Here is an 18,876-nt window from a genome sequence, read left to right as displayed (position 1 = left end):
GTGGGCGAGCTCTCCAAGCTTCGTAGGTTTCTGTTGCAGTTTGAGGGCAAAACCAGTTACCAAAGTACTGATGGTGTCCTGTGGCAGATGTTCTATCCTTCTGACATTTTGAACATTGAGGGGCCCCAGTTCTTGGCCTGTACTTTTTTAGTGGCACTGCGGACGCTTTTCTCTTCCTGTAACTTTGGGTGCTAGCAGGAATTGGTTCTGCAGGTATTGCAATTGCAACAAGGGTTGCGGTTACAGGCCTCGATGGGCTCAGGACCATCCCATTTCCTGAAGGCAACTGAGGTAATTTGGGTAATACTGAAGGCTTGGTTACCTTTCTTAAAGATGCTTGTCCTGCTGTGTTGAACGTCTGTTTCTCTTGGTTTTCACCTGTGTTAAGAGACTCTGGACGCTCTCTCGGCTGTGGCAATGTAGTATTAGTGGATGCCACTGGAGAAGGTAGATTAATACCTTGTTTGAGGACGTCCTCCTCCTGTTTTCTTGAACGCTTGTTGTACCTGAAAGGCAATCATGAATATTGACCTCAAGAACTCAATTACAAACTCCCAGACTGAAAAATGTAGTACTTATTTTCAATTGTGTGCTGATGAATTCTGATTGAATCTTTTTTTTTTTCATAAGATTATGTTTAGTTTAAATTGCTCATATTAAAGAATTATTGGATGAGGTTGAGCATGATATCATGAATTATCAAAACCGAGGTCTGTGAAGCAGATAATACAGACACGAGGTTTTGATAATTCATGATATCTTGCAAAAACCGAATTCAATAATTATTTTATTATACATTTTTTAAACAATAGGCAAAAGAAGACATTCAGCCATTCTGTTTCTGAGGAGAACACTCCAAGGGGCTTGGTAACCAGGCAGACGTTGAACTTGACATGATAAATGCAATATCTGCAGCAGATATTGCATTTATCATGTCAGGTTCACAAGCTATTGTGAATTGATTGAATGCCTTCGACCAATCAGATTTTTCATAGTGAGTCTGATGTATAATAAAAGGGAATAAACATCTTCAAGGTTTGTTATTGTAACTTACCACTGAATCAACGTCCTTTGACCTCCTTTGGTTTATTTCAGCAAGTTGAATGCCAGTCTGCTGCATTACGTAGGCATTATTAAGTACAGCTTCTCTGATTTTCTTGTATGTATTTCCAATCAGTGTCCACCGCAATGTCGTGCTGCCACCTCTTCAAACTGGTGAGGGGAAAATGTGGGTAAGCTTTATAATCACTGCTTCCATGTATCGGTTGCAGTCAGGCCATGAAGCTGGTCCACTGTTCTGCCCCAAGAAACATCTCTTTGTGCTACTTGCACCAGGAACTACTGTGGATTTCTTAGCAGCTTTAAACCTCCCCTGCGTGAGTTGTGGCTGGTGTCACGGATTAAAGGTAATGGGTTTTCTGTCATTCTCACTCAGGTTCTTCCAAAGTGCCACTAGCTGAGAAGCTTCTTGGTTTGATAGAGCTCCATTGCAATCCCTCAAGTTTACAAGAAAGTTGGCTAATGCAGTTACCCTGTCATAGCCAGGGCTGTTCCTTGGGCCTACAGAATCGTCCTCTCCAGAATCTCCTGTTGGCTCTGTAACAGTTTCAGGAACAGGGTGGTCACCAGTGTAGGCCACAGTAGGATCTTCAGAGTCTGTGGTCACATCCTGTAGACCAACCGGATAAAACTTTAGTCAATTCAAAGCCCCTAATTGTGATTGGATAGATCAATCATTTAGCTTCTCAGGTTTTGAATTTGGTGATTCCACTGTAAGGAATTTAAGGCAATTCTTAATAAACAACTAGTCTGAGCAGGTAGATAAGTATCATGTATTAATTATTTTTTTTATTTTCTATTTTCACTTTTATCAGAGCTTATGTCTGATTTATGGATTAAATAAGGTGTGGCGTAAAATTCCTTAGTGTATTTAAGAGGTATGTAATATTTACTAACCTGAAACCCTTCATCTTCATCATCCCCATCTGGAACCTGCAGACATGTTTCATTGTCCTCGTCAGAGCTGGCTTTCTGTAGCACTTTACCAGTCTGAGCATACAAGTACTCCACACCTATGAGCTCTCCTGTGGGGAAAAACCATATATAATACGTAGATATAAACTTTTATATTAACTTAAATAATTTGAATATGTGATAATTTTTAATATAAATAAGACACTTTGACCTTTAACACTCCCTTCCTCTTGTAAATTCCAATAACCTGTCCTGGGATGTGAATATTATTGGGAATCTCACAGTAAAAAAATAAATGGAATATTTTGCAATTACCTGTATACTTATTTGGTCCTCTGAAGTTTTCAAACAGCTTTTTACCTAGCACATTTTCACTTAGTTTATTCACAGCAGAAGTCAGTGCAGAGTCATATGTGAGGGCTGAATTAGCTTCCGTAACTGCTGCCACTTCTCTGTCTCAGTTCCATCTTGCCACACCTTCCAGCAAGAAGGCATGAAAGTGCAGATCATTTGCACTAGTACCTTAATTGAAGAAATAGAAGCATAATATAGGTATTAATGATGACATTAACAAATTTTAATATTGTTAATAAAAACAACAAATAATTTATTATGACTGATTTATTAATATACTGATTATTATATTTTAGGTATATTTTTTATTATTAGTATTAAACGCATGTTTAAAAGTAATAAACTCTAATGTCATAGAAAAAATAAACAAATAACAAACCAGGAATAAAGAAATCAAGATGGTTGTGAAAGGACTCCAGTGATGTTGAGCCTCTGGAGCAGCGATAGACCGGAAGATCTATACCACCCTTCACTATGGTGCCAGTTTTAGTGTACAGATGCACACCCTCTGGATCTTGAATGCAGGCAATGTGCTTCTGCTGTGACTCCCATATGGTCCATATGCGGTCACAGTCAAGCAGTGGCACACCTAGGGTGTCATTCCCTTATGGCCCAGAGAATGCCTCAAGCAAGTTGGAAATGAGGATGGTGGTCACTTGTATCCCACATGTTTTACGCCTGACGTGGAGGGACAGCTCCTTTTTTGTGATATGTTGCATGATGTCCTCATCCGATGGGTTTTGGACACTAAACTTGGCAAGTTGGGCAGCCTTGGCTCTTTTCAGAAGGTTGAGATCCTCACCACTCCACTCAAAAATGCACTGAGACAGTCGAGCCATAAAGGTACCATAGAATGAGTGTGAATCTGTAGTGCACCCTGCGGCAAAATGGCGCATAAAGTGCCATGCATCAAGGCGCACATTGAGTTCCCGCCAGGTTGTGAAGAGAGAACTGACCTTTTTCTCACCGCAGCAGTCACGATCTGTGTATAGAAGTACTGGTGGGGGAACGCCAGCCACCTCATAGCGACGGATGATCCCAGTTGCCATAGGGCGGAGCCCCCTTCCCTCACTTGCTGTTAAGACGCTGTTAAGAACTTGGCCAAATTCATTTCCAATGTTGGCGACCCAAGCAGCTGTTCCAGCAGCAGCACCAGCAAGCTTTTTAGCAACCTAGTAAAAAGTTGAAAAAGATAACTGATACAGTAATTATTATAACAATTGCTTGAGTAACAAGAGGAATATTTTTTGAGCTGGGCAGAGGGGAGGGGGTACTATCCGGGATACTTGATATGTAATATTCGTGATATGTCGGTGTTTCCAAACAAAAGATTACTATTGATATAAAGGCTTGGTAATTTATCTGCTTATAATATTTTACCTTCTTTGTGGAATCAATCTTCAGTACACTTCCAAATGTTGACGCGATATAAGCCTTCACTTCCTCAAGCCGTGACAGCACATCCCTGCCGTAAACTGTAAGAAGCCAGCCTGCTTTTGGAAGGGTAGGAAGAGATGGTGGCTCATCAAGATCTGGGGCCAGGACCAGTTGTCGTTTGCTAGCCTCTACAAATGTTTGACAATCTGTCAAATAATGGGCAGTACGTTGTAGCCACTGTTCTTTATGCTGTTCCGTCAGTTTCTTCTGCAACTGAGTCGAGCTATTTCCAAAACCACGTTGTCTTAGCAATCCCACTACCTTCATGTCACAGGCATAGTTGTAGGTGATGATGATAGGAAACTGCTTCCTGTGACCACATCTAACTGATCAAGGATACCCTGACTCCAGCTAATAACTTTCCTCTTGCACTTCTCACACTCAAGATACTTGGTTGCCATGGAGTAGAAGCCATCCAGGTCAAGCACCTGTCTAACATGAGGGTACAGGCCTGCACTGGTAAGAGGGTGCTTGACACAATCATCATGTGGACATTGCAACAACACTTGCCATAGTTTTCTTGGCATCCATAGTAGGGACGCTGATGCACCCTTAACAACGGCTGGGGTGGATACCACCAAAGCTTGTTTACCTTTGACATGTCAAGCTCTACTTTGTCTTTCATGCTAGACTGTTTAAAAAGTGCCTTGGAAACCCAAATGTGATCTTCTTTGGGTAGACTCTTTTTCCATCCCTCAGGAAACGGGTAATCTGTGCATGAAATTGATTTTCTTATAATTATTATTATTATTGTTATTATCATTTATTTTTATTACCATTGTTTTTATTATTATTATTATTACTGTTATCATTAGTTATTATTTATTATCATTATCATTATTACTAGGTATTATTATCATATTTGACCATATTTATATGCATCAGTACTTCATAAATAACTTTTCATTACATGATTAATATAAATTATTAGGGAGAAAGAGAGGGAGAACTTTCAGAATTATGTTGTAAATAACTCTTTTAAAGAGAGCAGTTTTAGAATATTTACCTTTAGATGCACCAACTTGTTTCTCTCCTGTTTGAGGTTTTGGAGCAGTTTTTGGAAGAATAGATGAGCTATCTATGGCATTAGCTGCAGACAACAACAGTTCATCGGAAACACTGTTTGTGTCCTCTGGGATTCTCAGTTGCGTGTCGGTGGGAACTGTTGGTTTTACAGATTTGCCTAAAAAAAGAAAAAAAATTGACTTTATTACTTTCAAGGGACTTAATGGACAGCAATTAAGTGACAAGATCAACTATATTTGATTTACAGTTACGTTTCTCAATGGTTAAATGTTTCGCTGCCGTTTTTTTGGTTCAAAGAGTGCTTTTCTGAATAACCAAAGCACAGCTCTGCTCTACCAGCTCAAGTCAAATGGGCAAAACATGCTTTCAAACTCTGCAGCACAGCATAAAAGCAGATATCAGAAGACACTCATGACAGTTTAGATTATGGAAATTAAACTTAACTTTAATATACAGGTGAACCGCAATGAACCGGTCTGTTAATTACAGACAATACAATTAATACATGTATATTACAAGGGATCGATGTACACGACAGAAAGCCACATAAACAACAACCAAGCAAACTAATGGAGTGGGATTCGGCGAGCTTTAGACCTGTATTACAAGGATGATTTCTTCTCTCCGAGTTGAAATGGTGAGCGACATATTAATTTTTGGTATTCTTTTTGGGAATTATGTATACTTTTCTTTTCTTTCTTCCTTATGCAAATGCTCGCGTGTGGCTGATTAGAACAATTCAGTTAAGCGTAATGTTCAGTGCGCTACTGTAACTTGCTTTCTTTGATGTTTCTCCTAATTTGGGGAAATCTATTGAAGAAAATAACTGAGGAGACTTTCTTTATACTATTCTTTGACGTAAAAATCATGTTAGGAGTGTACTGTAAATTAAATAAACTCCCACATAAAACTACGTGGTGGATATGACTAATCCTGACTTGAAAAATATGCAGTGAATAAAGGTTAAAAAATATCCTACTTTGATAAAATACATGTATTCTGGAAAATATGTTATCTGTTGTGGAAAAAGTTTATGTAAGGGGAGATGGGGATTTCATTCCCCTAATAACTCGCCACAGTAAAGACTTAAACAATGTACAACCTACGCAAGTCGTGTACCGCGATGAAATGTAAACAAGCGAATGAATTCGCTTTGAGCAGTCCATTCCTGCACTCACAGATCAAAAAAATAATACCTATAAATATCATCATCAATGACACCTGGGAAATAATATATATATTTTTCATTTCTCAGCAAGCGCGTGTTACTTTCAATTAACTTCTTTTCCAATCGCCTCACGCGATGAGATTTGGAAACATTTGGAACTTTTGGAAATTTCCATTGATGTGATTGGTCAACATTTGGATGAGCTTGACGCTCATTGGTTAACTTTTGGAAATGACTGCCTCGAGCAATGGGAAATACGTAGCGCAAAAATAGCGCCCTGGAACCGTTTTTAACTTAGCCTCTTCAGCTGCGGGAGCCGAGAGATGAAGAGAGACAATGATATTGAGTGCACTGTTGACATATATATTTTTTTTCATTTGAGGTGATCAATCAACCTCTTTACTGACTGAAGCGCGAGAGGCCAGACTATTTTGAGCAGGATTTTGAGCGCTCGAGCTGCGAGGTCGTGTCATTGCGGTAGGAAGGCACTGAGAAGGGAGTTGTCAGGTTCGACCAAGTCACGTTCCTTGCGTCGAATACTTTCTGAATTTAGAAAAAGTTGTATTTTTCTGGTCTCAATAAAAATAACAGGTAAAAGCAGATAGTTTTGCACGTACCTACATAGGAAATTCCCCGAAACATGGTCTTATTTCCTTCGTCACATGGCCGCCACTTTGGAAAGCATTTCAGCAAATACTTCAGCAAGGTCGCTCAGCATTAGATACCAGTCTACTCACAGATTTTAACGAAAAAAGGCGGGAAAAGGCGCACTGGTTGGAGATCCGTTTGGGGAATGTTTGGGGGATGCTTAACACGATTTTTTTTTCCAACAACTTCAGCTCAACCGTTCTGACGATTCGACAAAACTATAGCGTGACAGCAGCCTAGCTGTGCCTGTTTAATCAAAAATCCCCTAAAATTTATCATAAATGGCACTAATTTGTGGACTACAATGACTTCATTTATAACAGTTTTTCCACCAACAAAACGTGGAAAAAAGCCAACAAAAAACGACTTTTCCCATTTCTGGCTTGCTTATCAGAGTAGCAATGCTTCCGCGCATGACTGTTAAGTAATAAAGAAGGTCACTGATTGGTTATTGACGTTAAGATTAGCTTACCACATGGGTGCGTTATTAGGTTCTTCCAGTAATATAAAGGTCACGGAAACAAGACTATAGACGTGTTACTTCGGTAGCACATATACTAAAATTGGAACGATACAGAGAAGATTAGCATGGCCCCTGCGCAAAAAAAATTTGGTGTTCTCCTCTGTTTGAGAACTCCAAATTCCACCTGCGAACATGCGCACGACGTGCACAAATGATATGTTGGGTTTTCCCTGTTAATTGACGGCTTTTCCCCACTAAAATACGTGTAGATGTTCTCTTTGCAGGAAGTTTGCGCGCAAATGGCACAAATAACAATTTTTAATAACTGCAATATCATATACACATAGTTTACTTGGTGAAGCAGCTTATACATAAGCAAACACTGTAAATCGTTAATTAATTGCTTGAGCTTTTATACGATTACTTCTCTTTATTTCCTCTGCAGAGCAAATTAAAACTTAATGATAATTTTTCTGCTCTCAGCCAGTCACAATGAAGTAATTCACTCAGACTCCTATAATAAGGAGGCTAATTCAACGCTACCAGCAAATAAATTAATTTCAGTATAGAAATGTTTTCTATTCATTTGTTTTCCGTCTTTTTCCCTTCCCCTGTTCTTTCAAGTTTTCCACCCATTCTTCAAAGATTTTGTCCGATTTTTCTCTACACCACCAGTTTCCATAGTACTGTCTATGGTTATCAGCCAGCCGTTCTTTCCCACACTGCTTGCAGGTAGTGCCATCCTTCCTGTTGTATCTTTTTCTTTGAACGTTGCCTTCAAGCTCTTTTTGCAGCCGCTTTCTTCTGTAGGACATGGTGGATGACGGTACCTGTGGTTCGGCTGCTGGTATACCTTGGGGTTGGGGAACATGTGTAGTTGTTGATTGTGGCGAGAATAGCACTGCACCAGGAGGAAAGGGCGTTGCCGAAAGGGAGAAGGATGGCAACACTGTCGTGGGTTGATTGGGCAGGATAGTTCGTGGTCTGCGTGCTGTTTTTGCAGCGCCAGCAGCATTTGTAGGAAGATGGAACTGGTGCTCTTCACTTGTACCAGTGAGAAGTTCTTGTGGGCGGGCCATGGCGGCAGGCAACGGAGCTGGTGCTGTCATAGACAGGGTTGGGAGAGTGATCCCTTGTTCCAAAACTTGTCGCTCGGTCTCCTTGGATTTTTTGTTAAACCTTTTCAACCAAAGAAAAGTGGATTTTAATGTGTATTTGGTGAATATAGATTAAAGAATACGTAGCTGATGGGATTTAATGTGGGAGTTTAATGTGTGCGCAGATAAGCGGCCGAGCTAAGAACTGAAATATTTATTCGTATTGTTTAAGTTAACGTACCACTGTGTTAATGTAGACTGATTGATGTCAACCAGCTGGATCGCCGTATCGCTCATCACCTTTGAACACTGCACTACCAGGGTTTTGATGTTTTGGTAGGCTCTCAAGATCAATGTCCACCGCAACACCCTATTCCCATTCTGGACCACGTTTCCTGGATAGGCAGCACAAAGTTTGTCGATGATAGCCTGCATATATCTGTTGCAATCAGGTCGCTGGACAGGGCCAGCGTTTTGACCAAGGAAGCACCTGAAGCAAAATGAAACCATTAATCTTCCGTAGTAATACAGCAATTGTTGAGGTAATACGTCTTCCTAACAATACAACAAATTGGTAATTCTATAATGATTACCGGCGGGTAGCTTCAACTCCAGGAGCAACAGTTGACTTAGAGGCTTTAAACCTCCCTCGAGGTGACGTACTTGAGAAGCGTGGAGAAAATATGGTAGGTCTCTTGTCATAGTCTGACAAAGCAGCCCACAGTTTTAAAATTGTGTCTGTTTGGCCGTTGTCCAGGGGCCTTTCTTGATCACGAAGACAGACAAGATAGTTTGCCAAGTCATGGACCTCACCGAAACCTTCTATATTGTCTGGACCAACGCATTCCTGTGTGAAGAAAAGAGTAAAAAAGGAAATTTATTTCAGTAAATTTCAAAGGGCTAATCAGTTATTATTATGTATGGTAGGTACTTACTCGAGATTCATGCGAGATCTCATCAGCGGCATCACAGGAAGATCCTGGTTGAGACGGGGAAGCAGATGAAGTCGACGGGGCTTCCATGAACAAGCCTAGGGTACAGGAAAACTAAAATATACAATCAACACAATTACAAATTTGCTGCTACAACAAGCACTTACCACTTTGTCTGGATGGTGTGTTCAGCCCCATGGAAACACGAGAAGCAGACAAGGGTGTTGTAGAAGGCGTGTTAGAGGCGAAGGATGCACTTAAAGTAGTAGAATCTGGAAAAATAAGTAGTAAGTTTACTGCCTGGTATTTTTGCTTGTAAAGGGACACAATAAATGCCTACCGTGTTGTCGGGGTGTTGTGGTAGATTGACGGGCTGGCTGGTCGATGATAAACTGCGGTGGAGCGATTATTGGATCGTTAAAGGCAAGGGCCTCATCAAATCCTTCATCATCTGAATTTGTTTTTACTATTGCACCCACACAAGAACAAACAAGTACAACACTTCAGCAGAGGTCACCCAAAACGCACAAAGAATCACATATACTTTTCAGACAAATATTTTGCAGAGCTGTCTTTGACTGTACTGACCGGCATGCAAAACATATAAAATATTCCTACTAAAATTGGCGTTACAGCACGAAAAACGTCTTGGAAAAATGACTTTATGATGACCTCTATAAATCCTGTAAATCAACAGAGCAGAATAACTGAATGAATTATTTATGTGGGTGAAGCAAGAAAATTCTTCAATATAGAAACTATAACTGCAACGATTTCCTTGAATCGATTTTCACTACTTAAACTAATGTTTATTGCTTCTGTAATACAGGTAAAAAGCTCAAAAACATACCTTTAAATGTGTTATTTCTCAACCTTCGATACAATGTCGATACCACGAGCAATGGGGCAGAACGATAAATTATTCATGAACACGGTCTAGAAAGCCTCAGACCTGCCAACTCTCACGGTTCTGCCGTGAGTCTCACGATTTTTTGTCATTTCTCACGGTCTCACGACAAGGCTCCTCAATCTCACGGGTTTTGGGAAAATCATTCTGAAATGATTTAAGTCGTTGAATCAGAATAAAAATGGGAAATTAACGAGGAATGCTTGTGCCATAAAGTGAAAAACTAATAAAGAAGAACACTGTTCTTACTTTTTTGTAACCAGCTGTGATTTTCGCTTGTGTTTAATAAACTTAATTGTTTTTCTTCGTGTCTGTCCGCCATTTTGAAAGGGGAGTAGGCCCTGGGAACGAGGTCTAATTCCCAGGCGTCTCCTAGGTTAATCTCCTAGGCGTCTCCTTAAGGCGTCTCCCATGTTGAGTTTCCCAGTAGTCCCAGGGAACCCAAATAGAACATTTAAATAAACTGTTAATGACTTTCCTCGATGGAAAAGGGGTTTGTTTAATCTTGATCGGGAAAAAAATAGAATCTCACTATTTTTTATAGAATCTCCAGATTTTTTTTCATGGGTCTCCAGATTTTTCTTTATCAGAGGTTGGCAGGTCTGAAGCCTCCGAATTCCCCGGGGAAAATATCAGCGAATGAACTAACTAAACTCGGATCTGGCTAGGAAAACAGGTGATCTAAACAGGACTAAAAGATCAGCAAGAAAAATACAGTATAACTACGTGACTTTCTCGTTCTATTTCAAACTCACAAGCTACAAAAATCCAACATGGCGGAAGGCTGTAAACAGCACGCAATCGATTTTCCAAATATGGAAGTCCAATTTGGAACGAATTTGGAACAAATTTGGAACTGCAAGCGATTTGATTGGATAACGTAAGCACCGAAGATAAGCAATTTTTAGGCGCAAGGATGACACGCAAATTCGTGAAGCGTTCCAAATTTTTTTTTCTTTGTTGATAACAACTTTTAAACATTTGCTTTTGTTCATGGTCAGCGATGATTTTCAGGCTTTTCTGGACAGATCATTTATGGGAAAGATGGCCTAACAGATTACTTTTATATTTAAAGAAATAAACTCTTTGTAATTTACATGTGCCTAGAAATTCAGTCAAAGCAAAACCAAAGAAAACATGGAGTTAATGAAGAAATGGCGCAATAATGCCACACGATTAAGAAGAAAGGCGATCAAGAATTATTGGAATGCCATATGCGAGGACATGAATAATAACTCAAGAAAATTCTATAACACCTTTACTCCGTTCCTCAGGACCAAACCAAAAGAGGACAAAAGTTTAATCTCTCTTAATATCGAAGGTGTTACACACCAGGACCAGAGGCTTGTGGCACAAGAATTTACCAACTACTTTTGTTCGATAGCTGATCACATTGGTGGCTGACGTAGGGACTCTAACAGAGGCTCTATGTTATCAACATCATAGTGTCGCGAGCATAAACGCCAGACACGATCCAAATACATTCAGTTTCAGAAGACTGGATAGGAATGAGGTCCTCGCAGCACTGAGAGAAATTAATCCCCATAAAGCAACAGGATATGATATGTTACCTCCAAGAGTACTTAAAATGACAGCAGAACTGCTAGCAACACCACTGACTACTATATTTAATGAGGCTATTGAGGAAAATCGTTGGCCCAGCGCCTGGAAAAGAGGAGAGTGGATCCCGATGTATAAGAAGGAAGACCCCTTAGATAAAGTTAATTACAGACCAGTAACCGTGCTAACTGCGGTTGATAAAATCTTTGAGCAGCTAATATGCAAACAACTAAGTGAAAAGTTTGAGCCAATTTTCGATACCTTTTTGTCAGCTTACCGCAAACACTTCAGCTGCGAAACGACCTTGATACGCCTTAATGAAGATTGGAAGCATGCAGCAGACAAAGGGCATGCATCAGTGATATTATCCACGGACATGAGCAAAGCTTTTGACTCATTACATCCAAATTTGTCACTGGCAAAGTTAAAAGCCTATGGGCTGTCTGACCCCGCTTTGGGATAAATGCGATCTTATTTTGATGATCGGGAAAACAGAACAAGAGTTGGCAACTACACAAGTGATTGGAAAGCTGTCAAACGAGGCTGCCCGCAAGGGTCATCCCTGGGACCGCTGTTGTGGAACGTGTATCAAAACGATTTATTCTACACTGGCGTTAAATCTCAGTTGTCTGCCTATGCCGATGACCATCAGATCTACTGCTCCAATTTGAATCTGCACTCTGCTATAGATAGAATTAAGGAAGATGGGCAAGAGACATCGAGGTGGTATAAGACAAATTTTCTGCAAGGCAATTATAGCAAATACCAAGCAATGGCTATAGCAAGGGACACACAACAAATGGAGCTAGTGATTGATGATGGCAGAATCAACTTTACCGACGCATTCAAACTGCTAGGCATAATTATTGATAAGGACTTGAATTTCTCGCAGTATATATCAGAGGTCTGCATAAAAACCAGTAAAATGATTGGTGTTCTTCAAAGGCTAAAGAATCTGATCCCGATGAACGCCAAACTACGGATATATAAAACTGCAGTTTTACCCCATCTCACATACTGTAGCTTGGTGTGGCACTTTTGTCGAGCAAGCGACAGAAACAAGCTAGAGAGAATTGATGAGAGAGGACTACGTACAGTCTTCAAAGATCGAGTCTCTCCTTATGGTGAACTTCTTACACACGCTGGAATGACTAGTCTATATAACATGAGATTACAAGATATCGCTATCTTTATGTTCAAAATAAGGAATAGATTACTGCCTTACAACATACTAGAACTCTTCTCGTCATCGTCTTCGAATTACAACTTGAGGAACTCGGACTTTCACATTCAAAGGGTAAAAACTGTTAAATATGGAAAGCATTCCCTCAGATTTTTTGGGCCATTTTTATGGTCAAAATTGAGTATGAAGGACAGAAACGAGACCTCCCTAAGCAGGTTTAAAGCAAATATAAGGAGAAAAGATCTGAACAAATTGGTTAGTGATAACGCATGCAAAGGGTGCCACCTGTGTGACTCATGATTCATAAACAGGAAATATCATAACTGGTAGAGTTGATATATTATGAAATTGTATATATAGTTTTTTTCTTATTCATTACATAGGTGTATTTTCGAAGCATATCGAATATCGTGTATCTTTTGTTGTGAACATTTTTTATATAATTTATGTTAATTTATTGATGTCTGCGTAATATTGTAGTCACGTGATCTTTATTGCACCATCAAGTAACCCGAGACGCGGGAATATTTTTTGTCAGTAAGCATTTTTCGATTTCGACTATTAAACATGATCAGTTGTGTTTACTAAATGGCGCCCAACGTGGGGCAGATTTTCGATCGCAATGCCTCCCAAAAAGGGTAAACCGAAGTCAAAAACACACGAGATATCAAGTACATCGAGTATGCAAGCGAATACATCGAATTTGGAACGACTGCGAGTTATACGTGAAGGACACCGACGATATGTATCGAAACTGGATCAAGAATTCACCGAAATGTTGCAAAGCGAAGACAAGGATTACGAACGGCTCAATGTTATGAGACAACTCTTGGATGGAAAACAAGAGTCGCTTAGCGAAATGGACCAAGAGATATTATCTTTATGCGAAGTTACAACGATTGATAAAGAAATCGAAGAGTCAGAAGAATTTACTGCCTCAATTATACGTCTAAAATGCAAAATCGAGAATGCGAGCAAGGTGAACATGCCAACCCAGCAACACGTGGGATCTCCTCAAACGACATCACAGCCAGTGAATCAAAATGCAGTCCGTGCAAGATTACCGAAGTTGTACCTGCCGAAGTTTAGAGGAGATGTGACCAAGTGGAATACCTTCTGGGATTCATTTCAATCGGCGGTTCATCGTAACGAAGGGATTTCCAACATCGATAAGTTCAACTACCTCAATTCTGTCCTTGAAGGGGCCGCCGCTCGAGCTATTCAGGGTCTTACCTTAACCGAAGCGAACTACAACGCAGCAGTCAAATTATTACAAGAACGTTTCGGGCGTCCCCAACAAATTATCAGCGCACATATGGATCAGCTCCTCAAGGTTTCGCCGTGTTCTAATGATCGCCCAGCCAGTCTTCGATACGTCTACGATCAAATTTGTGTTCATTCCCGCGGTTTGGCATCGCTCGGCGTAACTTCAGATCAATACGGAAGTCTTTTAATTCCTGTTATTATGTCAAAGTTGCCATCTGAGATTCGATTGCAGATAGCCAGGAACTCTAAGGATTCTGTATGGAAAATGGAGGAGTTGCTAAACGTGATAAAGGTTGAAGTCGAAGCGCGGGAAGCAAGCGAGATGACCATGGCGAAAACAAGCGAAGGCGGGAAAGTTCAACCACCCGGCCGTGATTCAAAGTTTCGAAATCAAACGCCAACCGCGAATTCACTCGTCTCTCAGCAAAGTGGGAACTTCAAAATCAAATGTGCCTATTGTCAAAACGAGCATTACTCTGCATCATGTGGTGTGGTAAAAGATACCGCTCAACGAAGAAGTATTTTGGAAAGGGATAAACGATGCTTCAATTGTTTGCGTTTTGATCACTGTGCGAAAGACTGCACGAATCCAAAAAAATGCCGACACTGCCAGCAGCGGCATCATCAGTCGATTTGTTCAATGCTTGAACAAGGGAAACCGAAACCGAAAGAAGTTTCAGCCGAAGAGACAACGACAACAACAACAGTGAGCAACAAGGCAAAGGGAACTGTGCTCTTACAAACAGCGAAAGCCATGGCTGTCAATGTTGTCAGTTCTAAAGCCGCACCAGTTAGAATACTTTTGGATACCGGAAGTCAACGCACCTACATCACAACCAGATTGAAATCGAGGCTTAATCTGACCCCTGTCAAGTCAGAAACATTGCATCTTAACACCTTTGGAGACGAAAGATATACGAAGCAACAATGTGATGTTGTGAACTTGCGGTTGCAAGGATCTCAAGGAGAAATCAAGATATCTGCACTATGTTTCCCGAAGATTTGCTCGGCGGTGTCAGCTAAAGTTAACATCGACAATCACGTACATCTGCAAGGTCTCGAGCTTGCTGACATGAGCGTTGCTGAAACAGGTCAACAGGACATAGATGTGCTAATTGGATCTGATTATTATTTCGATATTGTGTCTGGGGATGTCATTCGTGGCTGCAGTGGTCCCGTAGCAGTTAGCAGCATGTTCGGATGGGTCTTGTCTGGTCCCACAGGTGCTGAAGAATCAAGAGAGAAGTTTGCAACTACAAATCTCATCATAGAGAGGCCGGAATTGATGAACTTGAGCCCACTTGACATCAGTCATAGTGAGAACGATGAGTTATGTAATGCCTTGCAAAAATTCTGGGACATTGAGTCATTAGGAGTACGAGAGAAGCCACCCGTGTCACAGTCAGATAGTGGAGAGTTCCTGGAGAGTATTCATTTCAATGAGAATGAAGGAAGATACGAAGTTGGTCTGCCTTGGAAGGAAGGCCTTGTTCCTGCTTCAAACGAGTACGAATTGTGTGTTACAAGATTGAGACAGCTTCACTCGCGACTGAAGAAAAACAAGGAACTATTGAAAGATTATGACAATGTGATCAAGGATCAAGTCAAATCCGGGATAATCGAAGCCGTACCAGAACACAACTACGACCAAGCTCCAATGCATTTCTTACCTCATCATGGCGTAATTCGGTCGAACCGGGAAACTACAAAATTGAGAGTTGTATTTGATGGTTCAGCCAAATCTGACAAGTCAACTGCTTCAATTAACGAGTGTTTAGAGAAAGGACCGAACTTAGTGCCACACCTATTTGATATTGTGGTTAAGTTTCGAGGGTATCCAATTGCTGTAGTAGCTGACATCGAAAAGGCCTTCCATCAGATACAGATCAACCCAGAAGACAGAAGTATGCTGAGGTTTCTATGGTTCGATGACATTGAAAAAGATCGTCCGCAAATCAGGCAATACCAGTTTCGAAGGCTTGTGTTTGGCTTAACTCCAAGTCCAGCTATCCTGGCAAGTACCATAAAACTCCATCTGTCCAAGTACAAAGAAAAGGAACCAGAAGTAACATCTTTGTTAAGTTCCAGCTTCTATGTTGATGATCTGGCAGGAGGAGTGTTTCGCGAGAATGAAACTGTGAACTTGTACGACAAAGCACAGGAAATCATGAAAGATGGAGGATTCTCACTGCGTAAGTGGAATTCTAACTGTCAGTCCTTCCGCGAAAAAATCAAGCAGGATGAAGAAAGAAGAGGACCGTCAGTTTGGGAATCCCCTCCCAAAGAAAGTGAAAGTACACAAAATCTCAAGAAAGAAGAGTCATCGAGTGCCAAAGATGATAAACTGGAAACAGAGCAATTGGTGAAGATTCTCGGGATTTACTGGGATGTCATTCGAGATGAATTTCGCTATGACCTCTCTGAGTTGATTGAGTACGCAGAAGCCCTTCCAGCTACCAAACGATGTGTTTTGAAACTGTCAGCCAAAATCTTTGATCCGATTGGACTGTTAACTCCATTTACAATAAGCATGAAAGTCCTTTTTCAAGATTTATGTGTTGAGAGGGTCAATTGGGATGAAAACTTGGAAGGAGAAGCTTTAGCGAAGTGGAAAACGTTCATTAATGACCTGAATGCTCTGAAGAACATTCGAGTTCCCCGATGTTATGCCAATTACTCACCAGCGCAGTCAGCAGTATGCTCCTATCAGATCCATGGCTTTTCAGATGCGTCGAAAAGAGCCTATGCAGCTGTTGTGTACCTGAGAACCGCATTCAGCAATGGTGAAATCCAAGTCAACATCATGACATCCAAGACGAGAGTAGCGCCGAGTAAACGTCAGTCAATTCCCAGGTTGGAACTGCTAGGAGCTGCATTGCTAGCCCAACTAGTTCACTCAACGCAGCAAACGTTACAATCCGTTCTTCCAATCGAAGGAACATTTTTGTGGACCGATTCATTCACCACGCTGTGTTGGATAAAAAATGCCAAAGCATGGAAACCTTACATACAACACCGGGTCAGCAGGATACGAGAACTAACTAACGAAGCCAACTGGAATTTCTGTCCCGGGGAGTTGAACCCCGCTGATCTACCATCACGAGGATGTGGAGGAGAGCAATTAGCACAAAACCAGACATGGTGGAATGGGCCCAAGTTTCTGAAGTTAGTGAGAGAACATTGGCCTGAGTCGCCCCAAACAAGTGCTTTGTCTGATGACGAAGAAGCCCTTCAAGAAGTTCTAAAAAGCCCTGTGAGTGTCACGCACTCTCTGGTCACGACAGAGTCAGAAGACCATTCAATCAATCTCAGTCAAGTCATTGACATTGAACGATACTGCAGTGTAACACGATTATTCCGCGTGACAGCCTACCTATTACGGTTCATAGGTAATGCGAAGAACAGTGTATCAAACCGTGAAACTCACAAGTTGCCAGAACATTCGTCAAAAAGGGAACTTAATGCTCAAGAGTTAAATCAAGCTGAAATGCTGTGGATCAAGACTGTACAGAAAGCCTCATTTGCCAAAGAACTCGAATTTCTTCAAAGCAAAAGGGGAACATTTCCACCCGTCTATGTCACGCAATTCAACTTGTTCCTTGACAACCAACAAATCATCAGATGCAAGGGGAGAGTAAACAATGCACCGCTCTCTGAAGAAAGCAAGAATCCAATCTTACTTCCGTCTAAACACCCACTAACTAGTCTCATCATCCAGGATGTGCACTCCAAGATTAAACACAGTGGTATCAAGGACACCTTAACCACTATTCGAGGACGATTCTGGGTACCAAGAGGTCGAGAAGTTGTGAAGAAAATTGTAAGAAAATGTACCATCTGTAGAAGAGTAGAAGGAGCTCCATACAGACCACCACCGACTCCAGATTTACCACTGGAACGAGTGTCTCTAGACCCGCCGTTTTCCCACACAGGATTAGACTTCATAGGTCCTTTGTACATACGTGATGGAAGGTCTTCAAAAGAAACGGGCTCCGACAAGGTGTACATTTGTTTATTCACTTGCGCGTCCACGAGAGCGATTCATTTGGAACTGACGCCTTCTCTGAGCGTTGATTCATTTCTGTTGGCCTTTCGTAGGTTCGTTAGTCGCCGGGGATTACCAGTCACCCTTCTGTCTGACAATGCCAAAACCTTCAGATCCGCATCCAAAGATATAAGGAAGATCATACAATCAGACGAGGTTACGCGATACTTAACTGACAATCGCATCACATGGAACTTTATCGTTGAGCGAGCTCCTTGGTGGGGGGGTTTTTGGGAACGGATGGTTAAAGTTGTGAAGCAACCATTGAAGAAAACAGTGGGACGCTCTACGTTAAACTATGATGAGCTACAAACCACAATGGTGGAGATCGAAGCAATCGTAAATGCACGACCGTTAACATATGTCTATGATGATGAAGAGTCAGTTTCCACTCCACTTACGCCATCTCATCTAATTACTGGTAGACGAATTACTAGTGCACCAAGTAACCAGCATTTCGAAGTTGTTAGTGTTAATCAGACCTTGACAAAGAGAGCTAAGCATCACCAACGATTACTGCGTCAGTTCACCAAGAGATGGCAGCACGAGTATCTTTTGAGTCTACGAGAGCGCTCTAATGAAAGATGTAAGAAGCAAAACAAGGAGAGCCCAATCTCAGTAGGTGACATTGTGATCGTGAAGTCTGATCTGACGAAAAGAACATTTTGGAAACTGGCAAAGGTTCAAGAACTGTTACCGGGTAGAGATGGTCAGATTCGATCAGCAAAGGTCAAGGTTGCTGGCAAAGGGGATCGAAAGCCACAAGTGTTACGTAGAGTGATACAGGACTTAATTCCTGTTGAAGTTTCTGAGTGA

At 41.1% G+C, this 18,876-nt stretch overlaps 3 protein-coding genes, 1 long non-coding RNA gene and 1 other non-coding gene across 6 annotated transcripts; 2 read left to right on the top strand and 3 right to left on the bottom strand.

The window, feature by feature from the left end:
* Positions 1-1,522: 1,522 nt before the first annotated feature.
* LOC140949822 (uncharacterized) lies at positions 1,523-2,850 on the bottom strand. Its single transcript, XR_012167123.1, has 4 exons — positions 2,708-2,850; positions 2,290-2,496; positions 1,957-2,084; positions 1,523-1,669 (listed from the first exon to the last, which is right to left on the bottom strand). It is a non-coding gene; the product is annotated as an uncharacterized lncRNA (long non-coding RNA).
* A 1,237-nt stretch (positions 2,851-4,087) lies between these two features.
* Positions 4,088-6,648, bottom strand: LOC140929430 (uncharacterized). The gene is made up of 3 exons (XM_073379235.1): positions 6,577-6,648; positions 4,772-4,948; positions 4,088-4,476 (listed from the first exon to the last, which is right to left on the bottom strand). The coding sequence occupies exons 1-3, from the start codon at positions 6,599-6,601 to the stop codon at positions 4,088-4,090; spliced, it is 591 nt and encodes a 196-aa protein (XP_073235336.1). The 5' UTR covers positions 6,602-6,648.
* A 394-nt stretch (positions 6,649-7,042) lies between these two features.
* Positions 7,043-9,554, bottom strand: LOC140938305 (uncharacterized). 2 transcript variants are annotated; one of them, XM_073387804.1, is made up of 5 exons: positions 9,440-9,554; positions 9,267-9,371; positions 8,761-9,197; positions 8,409-8,657; positions 7,043-8,249 (listed from the first exon to the last, which is right to left on the bottom strand). In XM_073387804.1, the coding sequence occupies exons 4-5, from the start codon at positions 8,600-8,602 to the stop codon at positions 7,649-7,651; spliced, it is 795 nt and encodes a 264-aa protein (XP_073243905.1). In that variant the 5' UTR covers positions 8,603-8,657; positions 8,761-9,197; positions 9,267-9,371; positions 9,440-9,554; the 3' UTR covers positions 7,043-7,648. The 2 variants fall into 2 exon arrangements, with proteins under 2 accessions (XP_073243905.1, XP_073243911.1); XM_073387810.1 differs by lacking the exon at positions 9,267-9,371 and having other exon boundaries at positions 9,440-9,548.
* On the top strand, positions 7,142-7,235 carry LOC140924396 (U6 spliceosomal RNA). The gene has a single exon (XR_012164272.1). It is a non-coding gene; the product is annotated as a U6 spliceosomal RNA (small nuclear RNA).
* A 3,622-nt stretch (positions 9,555-13,176) lies between the features above and the next one.
* On the top strand, positions 13,177-18,876 carry LOC140929403 (uncharacterized). Its single transcript, XM_073379206.1, has one exon. The coding sequence runs from the start codon at positions 13,372-13,374 to the stop codon at positions 18,874-18,876; it is 5,505 nt and encodes a 1,834-aa protein (XP_073235307.1). The 5' UTR covers positions 13,177-13,371.

Source organism: Porites lutea, chromosome 1, assembly GCF_958299795.1.
Source record: "Porites lutea chromosome 1, jaPorLute2.1, whole genome shotgun sequence".
Taxonomy (NCBI): domain Eukaryota; kingdom Metazoa; phylum Cnidaria; class Anthozoa; order Scleractinia; family Poritidae; genus Porites; species Porites lutea.
This window is presented reverse-complemented; position numbering and strand designations above follow the sequence as displayed.